Raw genomic sequence first — 10,609 nt, forward strand, 5'->3', positions numbered from 1 at the left:
GCCTCTATGGCGAGCTCCTACCCGCTGGCCCGCCTCTCATGGTGCCCAGAGCTGGGTGTCCCCGCTGGGTGACCCTGAGCTCTGGTTCCTGGCTGCCCTGCCTGTGGCCCCACTGGCCTCTGGGAAGCCCTTCTGACAACCCCGCCCACCTGCTCTGTGCTTGCAGATGACTGGCACCGACTGAGGCCCCACCCAGTGCCGGGCGACCCCCGCGCCGACTACGCTAATGCCACCTATGTGGATGTGAGTGCCTCGCGCTTCTGCTGACCTGGCCCCACCCTGAGGCTTGCTGCCCAGGCAGGGCAGAACCCCTCCAGGATACATGAGTGTTCACGTGGCTGAGCTCTGAGACTCCACCTCCTGTGTCCAGTGCAGGGCGCTCAGAAGAGGGCGGGGTAACAACCTTCTGGAAGGCTTCCTGTGGCCAGAGCTGGCCTGAGACAGGCGTGCAGGGGAGCAGAGGACGGGAATGGCGGACAGCTAGGCACGCAGGTGCGGGAGGCCCTCGGTGAGAGGCTCAGGGCGCGGGGTCCTTAGGCCGGTCTGCAAGGCCGCAGAGGTAGGCGGGGGCTGGATGGCGAAGGCCTCTGGAGGGCCAAGGAGCCGGGCTTTCCTCGGGCTCCTGGATTCCTGCAGTGCTTTGCCTGCGAGCGGAGTGGTGCTTTAAGAGTAGTGGACTTGCCGGCTGGGCCAGTCCTCCACACCCACGGTCTTGTCTATTGTGACCCCACAAGGTAGCTGGTGTCACGGCATCACGCCCTTACCCGAGCTAGGAGGGTGCTTGGAGGGTGCAGTCGCTACCCTCGTCTCTCAGCCAGCAAGTGGCAGGGAGAGCCAGACCTCAGCCCGTGACCGGGAGGCTGCCCCCGCTGCTGCAGCCGGGCCTAGCGGGGTTGGGGCGAGGAGCTGGGGACTGGGTGGGTGTGAGAAGGGGTGGCGAGTCCCCTCGTACCCAGGTGTGCGTGAGGGTGAGGAGGCCAGGGCTCGGGCCAAGTCCGGGCGTGCATGGTTTGATCACTCGGGAAATGCAGAGCAGTTCTGCCGTGCCGGGTCAGGCCGGGCCGTGCCGGGCACAGGGCACAGGGCACAGGTGTGGACGAGACAGGCAGGGCCCACTTCCTGGGCATGCACGTTCTGGTGGGGGAGACAGGTGAACAAATGCAAATGAGGCAAGTTCAGGTTAGAGGGGGACGCAGGGTCCAGAGACGAGGAAAGGATGTCTCAGTGCCAGTGTCCGGCGTGGCCGACTGCTGGGGGACAGGAGGGACGGACATGCCTGGAAGGTGTGCAGGGCGTGACTCTGGAGGGACTCCTCCTCCTGGGGTCAGATGTACTGCCCCCCACAGGCCCCAATCCCTCGCCTTCCCCTCTCCCGCATCCCGCCCCTCGGCTAGAGGAAGGGCCGGGCCCAGACTTGCACACTGAGCAGCTTTGGTGACAGGGGGCCTCTCCTTGGTCCCCTCAGGGTCCCAGCTGGCTTCTCTTGGGCCTAGCAGGGGCGCCCTCTCCTCAGGGCCAGCCCTCCGGCTCTGCTCCGCCTGCCCTGTCATGTCCCCGCCTGGCCGCCCCGGGCTCCGCCCACCCCACCCGCCTCTGGCCTAACACCTGTCTCTTTTGCTTTCTACCTCCCTCCCTGGAATCACTAAGATTCGGATAAACCGTGAAGTAAGTATCTCCTTCCCTCCTCCTCTGTCCGTCTCACTCTTGCCGTCTCTGGCTGTCTCTCTCTGTCTCTGTCCTCCCCCGCTCCTCATGCGTCCGACAGCCAGCGTCCATTTCAGCAGGCCGGCGCCAGGGGCTAAGCCTCCGCAGTGTCCCTGTCATGGGTGTCCACTGCCTGCAGCAGGAGGCTGTGCCGGGCCCCTCCCACCGCTGTCCCTCAGCCCACCGTCCGTAGCCAGAGCTGCCCTGGGTCAGTGCCCCGGAAACTCATTTCTCCAGTGTTCACATGCCTTCACAACCAGTTTGCCTGCAACTCGGCCCAACCGCTTTGCCCTAATTTGAATGTTTTTTGGGAGCAGTTTGGGTATTCGGTTTTTAAGATGGTGCCATCTTTTGGCCTTCTAAAAATAAAGAACACCCTAGTTTAGCTAATGATCTTTTGACTTTGTTTTTTGGGGAGAGAGGTTTTTGCTATAGGGTGCGTGTGCTTGCCAGAAAGACAGAGACAGAAATCCCCCCCCCAGGGGGGATGGTCACGTCGCAATCCCTTCTCCTCCATTCTCCTCTCGGGATCTTGGGCACGCATGCACATGTGCCCGGCGTGAGTTTAAGTCACCAGGTCCAGGACGCGAACCGCGGTCGACTACGTGGGAGTCCAGCGATGTAGCCATCGCGCCAGCTGCTGGTCCTTGACTTGGGTTTAATACATAACTAACTGGTGGGATCATTTACTATCGTGTCTACTTTTTCTATTTGATCTTCTTTACATCACACTTTCTTGCCTTTTATGATTGCTAAAATACTGTCCGTTATCAGACTCTCCAATGACGTGGACATAGCTAATACAGAAAGTGAAAAGGCCCCGCAGCTCACCTGCCAGAGGTGAGCCATCGTCCCAGGTGTTCCCCTTACTCTGGGCGGACTTAACGGCGAGTTGGGAAGTCTCAGGTTTCTAAGGGCTGTTAGGCTCACGTGTGTGGTGGGCCTGCGCAGCCCTGTCCTGGGGGCGAGGACGCTGGCCGTTCCGCTCCTGTGTCCCCCTGTCCTGGTTTCGCTGTCGCTGGACTCTGAAAGCACCTTGGAAGACTGAGCTTGGCACTTCTGCAGGTGCCAGGGCGCGCCTGCCGTTCCTGGGTACCTGCTCTGGGCAGGGACCTTCCACCTTCACCATACCTGCCCAGCAGGGGCCACCCTACCCACATGTGACAATGAGTAGTTCAGTGGCCTGCTCCCGGTCACACGGCTCTTAACTGTCGATCTCCCTGGAACTTGGCCCCCCACTACTCCCTTGGGGGCATCAGGGCTGTGGGGCAGCTGTTCGGTCCCCCAGCTCCACCTGGTGGGACCCCGCTGGGACTCTGACCTGGGACCTGCCGGGGCTCCTGCAGTGTGGACACTGCCCCTCATCCTTGTCTCCAAAGGGGGCATGAGAAGTGACCTAGTTACTCCCTTAAATCCGACCTTCCTGAGCGTTGGCGTGTGCCCTCACGTGACGCAGTGTGCAGCTGGGCGTGTGTGTATTCCGTCCGTACACGGAGGTGGAGGGCTGTCTGCTTACGCACTGCTGGTAGCCAGGTGGTGACGAGGTTGTGACCGCTGTCTGTCCGCTCTCTGGAAGGCCACCTCCAGGTGGCAAAAGACCAGGATGCCGAGCGAGACAGGAACTCTGGTAACAGTTGAGTTTAGACCACCGGTTGCTGGGCACATCGATCCATTTTCATCGATTCTGCCCCTCTGCTCCTCACTGGCGTTTGAGAGCTGGCACTGGGTGGGTGGGAGCTGCTCTGCGTGGGGCCCCGGGGCAGCCTAAGCAGGAGGGGCAACCTGCTCCCACTCTGCCTGGTGCTGCATCGGGAGCAGCACACCAATGTGGCTTCGGGCCCTCCGCCCCGCCCCCCACTGACCCCAGCAGGGCCTGGAGCCATGGAGGGCATGGGTGACCGCAGGAGGGAATCAGGTCAGCCTGGCGGGTGCCCCGCGGTGTGGGCTGAGGGCTCTAGGAGGCTTTTCATTGCTGGGAACGAGAGGGTGGCGGTCATCTTCGCAGACACTAGGTCGGCGAGCAACGGAACCTCTGCACTGACCTTGCCCCGGCCGGGCATGGCGGGGGACACAGAGGCCCTCGGAGCCCAGGCCCGGCTGCTGGGCGTCCTCAGGACTGGCTGAAAGTTTAACGCCAGTCCCACCTTCCAGGCTCTGAGCCAGAATCTGCCTTTTAACAAACACCCTGGCGAAGCCCCTGTCACCGCTCTGAGTCAGCTGCTTCCTGGCTGAGCCGGGACAGGGGCCCACGTCTGTTTGGTGCTAGGAGCCGGGTTCTCAAGCCCTGGAGTAAATGGCCTTCCCCTCGGCCGTTCCTTGTCCGCGTGGCCCATTGTCGGCACAGTAACAGCCCTGTCCCTGCCACGGTGGCCACTGACCAGGCTACTAGGTGCTGACCTTATGCTGGGCACAAGGCCAGCCCCTGATCGCCACTGGCTGGGACTCCCCTCGGCCCTACACCCACTTCACAGACGCGGAAGTCGAAAGTGGAGGCATGGAGAAGTGGGATTTTGCCTGAGGGTGTGCAGCTGTCAAGAAACAGACCGGCCTGGGAACCAGCAGTTAGCGTAATGGCTATGTCGCTGGACTCCCACGTAGTCGACCACGGTTCGAGTCCTGGACCCCGTGACTTAAATCTCACACTGGGCGCGTGTGCGTGCATTCCCAAGATCCCGAGAGGAGAATGGAGGAGAAGGGATTGCGGCGTGGCCATCCCCCCTGGGGGGTGATTTCTCACTTTCTATCTCTCTGTCTGTCTGGCGAGTGCACGTGCCCTATTGCAAAAACCTCTCCAAAAAAAAAAAAAAGAGAGAGAGAGATAGACCTGCCTGAGCTCTGACTGGCTAGCTCCAGGGTTCCTTGGGCTGGGACAGGGGACAAGGAGAGTGGCAGGTGGCTCTCAGGTCCCCTCCTGCCCCAGCCCCACACTGCTGCCGGGACGTCTGCCCAGGATCTGTGGGCTCTGGGCCTCAGGAGACAGGGCCCTGGGGAGCGAGCGGGGCTGCAGCAGCCCGGTCTCTGGTGGGCATGGGCACAGGGCGCTCTGCACAGATCATGCCCACGCAGGGTCCCAGGAAGTGCTCAGTGATGTCAGCGATTCCGAACGTTGACCGAGGCCATCGCAAACCCTGTGCTCAGTCCCCTGCCCGAGCATCCCCCTCCGGCTCTGATGAGAGAGGCTGGGGTGCCGTCCCTCCTGCCCGCCCTGCCCCAGGTGGGCCCGGGGAGCTGGCACACACCACGCCGGCTCCCCCACAGCTGGGTCTGCAGCTTAGGACCCTGGGGACAGGGCAGTCCTGAACTTCTGGGCTGTGAGCCAGGAGACCTTCCAGGCCCATGGAGTCGGCTCCTCCTTGGGCCCGCTGCCTCGGTCACCTGGGGCCAGGGAGAGGGCGGGGCAGTGGCCTGGTGGGCAGGGGCGCCGCTTCTGGGAGAGCAGCTGGGGTGCCCATGCTCACAGCACGCCGTCCTGTTGCAGGGCTATCACAGGTGCAACCACTTCATAGCTGCCCAAGGTACCAGCCTCGCCCGCCCTGAGGGCCCCGCCTGCCGCCCTGGCTGCCCCTCTGCCTGGCCCGTTCCTTGGCAGGGTCTCGGAATCTGCGATCGGCCTTTATCCCTCCTCATCCGTGTCTTCCCGCCACTAGTCCATCTGTGGCTCCCTGTCCGTCCGTCCGTCCGTCCCGGGGCCCTGCGTGTGAGAGTGCCCCTCAGTCTGGTGGTCACCTGGGTCCACCTGGCCGCGACTCCCTGAAGACCTGCCCCTGGGCCAAGGGCCTGGCTCTGCTGCCCGGGCCCCCTGCTGGGCCCTCTCCTGACCCCAGGGCTCTGTAGGCTGGAGCTGGATGGGGTGGGATGTGGGGGCGTGAAGCCCCCACCGACTCTGGGGACCTGGCCGGGGTGGCAGTGCCTGGAGGAGCACTTGCGGGCGGGGACCTGGCTCGGGACAGCGCCCTGTGCCCGCAGGGCCGAAGCCCGAGCTGACCTACGACTTCTGGCGCATGGTGTGGCAGGAGCGCTGTGCCACCATCATCATGATCTCCCGGCTGGTGGACGTGGGCCGGGTAAGCGCACGGCCTGGGCGCGGCCCTGGGTGCAGTGGGGGGCAGGCGGCCCGCTGAGCCCTGCCCTGGGGGGCCCGCAGGTGAAGTGCGTGCGGTACTGGCCAGAAGACTCGGACACGTACGGTGACATCGGGGTCACACTGGCCAAGACGGAGACCCTGGCCGACTACGTCGTGCGCACCTTTGCCCTGGAGCGGGTGAGTCTTGGCACCCTGCAGTGGGTGCCCGAGAGGTGGGCAGAGCCCGGCCCAGTCGGAGCAGGAAATGCCACTGCCCCCCTCTGCAAGGGACCTGCTCGGTAACCCCTCGCTGGAATCACCGCGGGCGGCCGGGCTGGTGGCTATGCCTGCAGGTGACCCCGGGACGCAGATGAGGGTGAGGACGCAGGAGCTGCTAGTGCTGGTCTGCTCTGGGCTGTGCTTTGTGCCCCAGAACATGCGGTGGGGCCAGGAGTTTTCCACAGCTCCACCCTACAGACGGGAAGCGAGCCGGGCGGTGACCTTGCTCCCTGGAACGTGTGTGACAGTCAGCCGGTCTGCTCTGTGGAGCCTCCAGAGGACTGTCTCCCACTGCCATGGCCCAGAGCCGGGATGCCTTCCGTGGCTACACCGCAGCTGGGCGGTGGGGTGGCGTGGGACCCTGTCCAGCCCTCACGCTGCCCGCCTGCCCAGACAGCGTGGTCTCCCGAGGGGCCTCAATCTTCTCGTTTGTATGGGGGACACGCATGCCAGCCTCATGGCCAAGTGCCCGGCACATAGCAGGTGGGACAGGTGCCGCTGGTGACCGACCTTCTACTCTCGTCTCCCAGAGAGGCTACTCCGCCCGGCATGAGGTCTGCCAGTTCCACTTCACAGCATGGCCAGAGCACGGCGTCCCCTACCATGCCACGGGGCTGCTGGCCTTCGTCCGGCGCGTGAAGGCCTCTACGCCGCCTGACGCGGGGCCCATTGTCATCCACGGCAGGTGGGACTTCTGAGGAGCTGTGGCGAGCAGGCAGTCGGGCTGGCGCGGGCGGAGCCCTCAAGGGCGCTGGATGGACTCGCCCCGCTTGGAGACGGGGGGGGGGGGGTGGCCCCCAGAGGCTCTTTGCACTTTGGCTCTGAGTCGACACCTGTGTCCCTGCCCTGGAGGCATGGAGGGCCAGCCGGGGCAGGTGCGCCGGGCACAGTGCAGCCGCCCTCATCGGCGGTGCTCGGGCACACTGCTGCGTGCCAGATTTGCTCCGGGCTGGGGACTCGCCCCTTCCTTTCCAGACCCACACCTTGCTTGGCCCTTGATTTTCATACCCCGATTGGCCCCCGTGGCCCCAGCTCCCCTTCCTGCTCCGCTCTACTCCCCCGCCCACATCTTCCTCAGCCTTGCCGTTGGGGCCTCGTGTCCTCCCTGGCCCTGCTCCTGCTCCCTCCGGAAACTCGACTTCTTAACCCCTTGCACCTGTGGCTCTGACCGGTCCTCTGATCCTGGCTCCCCAACTGGGTGCTTACCAGTCTCCGGGGGCTGCATGGCAGACTCAGCGCCCCCGCCCTGCCACCCAAACCAGCTTGTCTCATTTCCTTAGGCTTTGAAGGGACTTTAGTGACTATAACAGCCTGAGGAACAACTAGTGAGTGTGTGATGGAATAAGTGTACTGAAGTTGACTTCTCACGAACACCAGGTCTGCTCAGAGTGAGAAACCAAGCAGTCCCAGCCGCTGGAGGCCCCGGCCCGTCCGTGCCCTTGCCCCAGGGCGGCCACTGCCCTGCCTTCTGAGCTGGGGAGAGCTTTGCCTGTTCTTGGACTTCGTGTCTGGAAGCACGAGCATGTGCTTTCTTCTTTCTCTTTTTAAAAAGTTTTTGCCAGAGAGCATGCGCACTCGTCAGACGGACAGAGCGGGGAGGGAGTAAAGAGGCACCCCCCGGCCGTGGCCACACTGCAGTCCCTTCTCCGCCCCTACCCATCGGGGTTTTGTGCACCCTCGCACACGTGCCTGGCCGCTGGGTCTGGGCAGCCGTGTAGTCGGCCATGTGAGACCCAGCCACCCTGGCTGCAAGGCCACAGACTGGACCGCATGAGCTTTTGATGTCTGACTTCTCTTCCTCCACCTCGTGGTTGTGAGGTTCGTCCATACTGTGCCACGGCCCTCCGGGGAGCCCCCACGGGCGTGCGTCTGTCTTGCTGTGGCCTCTTGGTTTGGCACGAGAGGCCCTTGCTGGTAGGGTGTCCTGTCCGGCCAGGAGCTCGGCGTCTTTCTGGGGCCCGCGTGGTGGAGGGGAGCTGCTGTCTGCAGACTCCAGCTGCAGCGGCTGCTGCCAGGCCGTTCCCGGGGTGTCGGGCCCGAGGCCCCCGAGCACCGCGTGCAGGGTCTGCCAGGCCGTTCCCGGGGTGTCGGGCGGAGGCCCCCGAGCACCGCGTGCAGGGTCTGCAGCTGCTGCACGTCCATGCTGCCCTTCTCTCCCTTCTTTCCTCGCTCGCTCTTTCTTTCAGAGGTCTTTGCTATAGAGCACCACAGAGAAAGAGTCAGACGTCTCCCCTGGGGGGTGGCCACGCCGCGATCCCTTCTCCATTCTCCTTTCAGGATCTTGGGCACGCGTGCACATGCGCATGGCGTGTTTTAAGCCACCAGGTTCAGGACTTGAACCTCAGTCGGCCATGTGGGTGTCCAGTGTCTTAACCACTCCACCATGTTGCGGCCCCCATACCGCCATCTTAAACCTGCGGTCTTGGTCGACCTGGTCTTCTCTCCCTCCCGCTCAGCCCTGCTGAGGCGGGTGCTGAGCCTGCGGTCTGGGATGAGTCCAGCACACCTGGTCTCCAGCTCCTCGTCGGGCAGGAGAGCTGCGGGTGGTGGCCAGGGAGCAGGGGTGTTTCAGTGAAAGCCCACTGAGCCACCGACGTCTCCTGGAAGGGCTGGGGGTGCCAGTGATCACACAAACGGGTCTCAGTGTGTGGGGTTTTGAGGGATGTGCAGGAGGTTCGCAGAAGGAAGGCACATTCTTGGATTGTGCTCAGAGCACCTTCCGCACCACCAGGCTGGGCCGGCTGCCCCTCTGTTCCCTTCCCCTTCTCTTTTCCCCCGTTGGTGAGGCCCGTCCCCAGCTCTGTCCCATCACATCCTGAGCCTGCGCCCCGGCTCCTTGCAGGAGTGGGGCCATCACCGTGCCCTGTCCCTTGTTTGCTGTGGACATGGCCAGCACCCCAGCCCCTCTGAGCGCTGTCTCTGCAGTGTGGGCTCCCCGGGCTCTGACGTGGCCGGGCGCTGTCTCCACAGCGTGGGCACCCCGGGCTCTGACGTGGCTGGGTGCCGTCTACACAGCAGGGGCTCTGACGTGGCCGGGGCTCTGACGTGGCCGGGCGCTGTCTCCACAGCACGGGCTCCCCGGGCAGCGGCCCCGCCGGGTGCTACATCGTCCTGGACGTGATGCTGGACATGGCGGAGTGCGAAGGCGTCGTGGACGTCTACAACTGCGTGAAGACCCTCTGCTCCCGGCGCGTGAACATGATCCAGACCGAGGTGTGGGGACGCAGCCCGCCCCGCCGCCCGGGCCTGGGCCTGGGGAAGGAGCACAGAGCGCATGGCCCTCCCTTCCTCGGAGTCACCCTGAACGGGGCCAGACGAATGCCCGCCTGGGCCTTGAACCTGCTCGGCCCACCCCGAGCTCAGCCTGGTCACCTCCTCGGCCTCATGTTCTGTCACAGGAGCAGTACGTCTTCATCCACGATGCAATTCTGGAGGCCTGCCTGTGTGGGGAAACCACCATCCCTGTCAGCGAGTTCAAGGCTACCTACAAGGAAATGATCCGCATCGACCCCCAGAGTAATTCCTCGCAGCTGCGGGAGGAGTTCCAGGTGATGGGGCCAGGGTATAGGCTGGTGCGGGTGTGACAGCGCTGGCCGTCCTGGAGGGACCAGTCTGAGGCCACAGCTGGAGAGACTGAGCTGGGCTCCCGAGAAGAGCTCAGAGACTGCGGAGGGGCCTGCAGAGGCCTCCGCGTCAGGCAGAGCGGGGTGCAGCTGTGAGCCGCAAGTGCGGAAGGCCACGTCACTCCCGGCCTGAGGCTGGCCCCAGGAGGAAGGGCGGGTGACCTCCTCACACGTGTGCTCACTCAGTTGTCAGTGACGAAACTCGGCTGTGTGGCCTTGTGAGGGGAAGTCGGGATGGATCCAGGGACCCCACCGATGCCGTCCCTCGGCCCTGTCCACTCTTGGCTCTGCTCCCATTCGTTTCTGGCCTGGTTCTCTGGCTGGGCCCCGGTGGCTTCAGGCTCACGTGGTCTCTGCCGTGAGGAGACTGGGATTGGGTGGTCCCTGCTCCCAGCAGCCCCGGCGGAAGTCCCCACCTGTGTGGACCACCGAGTGGCCCAGCAGTGGCCACCTGCCCGGGCCTGGTGCTGGGCAGAGATGCCCGGCGGAGCGGCTGGTTCCCCCGGGCCCGAGCACCCCCGCTCGGGTGCTGTGAGGGAGCAGCAGGCGGCGCGGGCCCGTACCTGTGCTCGAGAGCGGGCACGCGGGGCCCCGCAGGGATGCTGCCTGTGGCGCCCGGTGAAGGTGCCGGCTTTGGGGCCATGATAGACTGAGGTCCCGCGAGGGAGCCCTCGTGAGTCTGGCTGTGCGAGGTGTGAAGCAGCGGGTGCCCAGCGAGCCTGGGGACACTTAGTGCCCGGGGCCCCGCAGTGGCATCTGTTGGACAGGGCCGGCGCCTGAGTGCACTGTGTGGACGTGGGCCTCAGGGCTCTCGGGCTCCCTGAAAGCGTTGCTCTGCCAGGAGAGAGCCCCTGCACCTGTGGCGGGGCGCCGTTCCCCTGGATCTGCAAGCGTCCCCATGACCCTCCCGCAGGCCCTCGGACGGGCGTGCTGTCCGCTT

The 10,609-nt window shown here is 64.4% G+C and overlaps 1 protein-coding gene across 1 annotated transcript in view; it reads left to right on the forward strand.

Annotated features, from left to right (window-relative positions):
- Window positions 1-10,609, forward strand: part of PTPRU (protein tyrosine phosphatase receptor type U) — a 70,301-nt gene that overhangs the window by 46,275 nt on the left and 13,417 nt on the right. Inside the window, 9 exon segments of the mRNA XM_027766734.1 lie at window positions 93-103; window positions 167-243; window positions 1,648-1,665; window positions 5,183-5,219; window positions 5,671-5,768; window positions 5,849-5,965; window positions 6,577-6,731; window positions 9,115-9,259; window positions 9,445-9,594. Of these exon segments, the coding sequence (XP_027622535.1) occupies window positions 93-103; window positions 167-243; window positions 1,648-1,665; window positions 5,183-5,219; window positions 5,671-5,768; window positions 5,849-5,965; window positions 6,577-6,731; window positions 9,115-9,259; window positions 9,445-9,594 (808 nt within the window).

Source organism: Tupaia chinensis, unplaced genomic scaffold, assembly GCF_000334495.1.
Source record: "Tupaia chinensis unplaced genomic scaffold, TupChi_1.0 Scaffold143646_2, whole genome shotgun sequence".
NCBI classification, from domain to species: domain Eukaryota; kingdom Metazoa; phylum Chordata; class Mammalia; order Scandentia; family Tupaiidae; genus Tupaia; species Tupaia belangeri.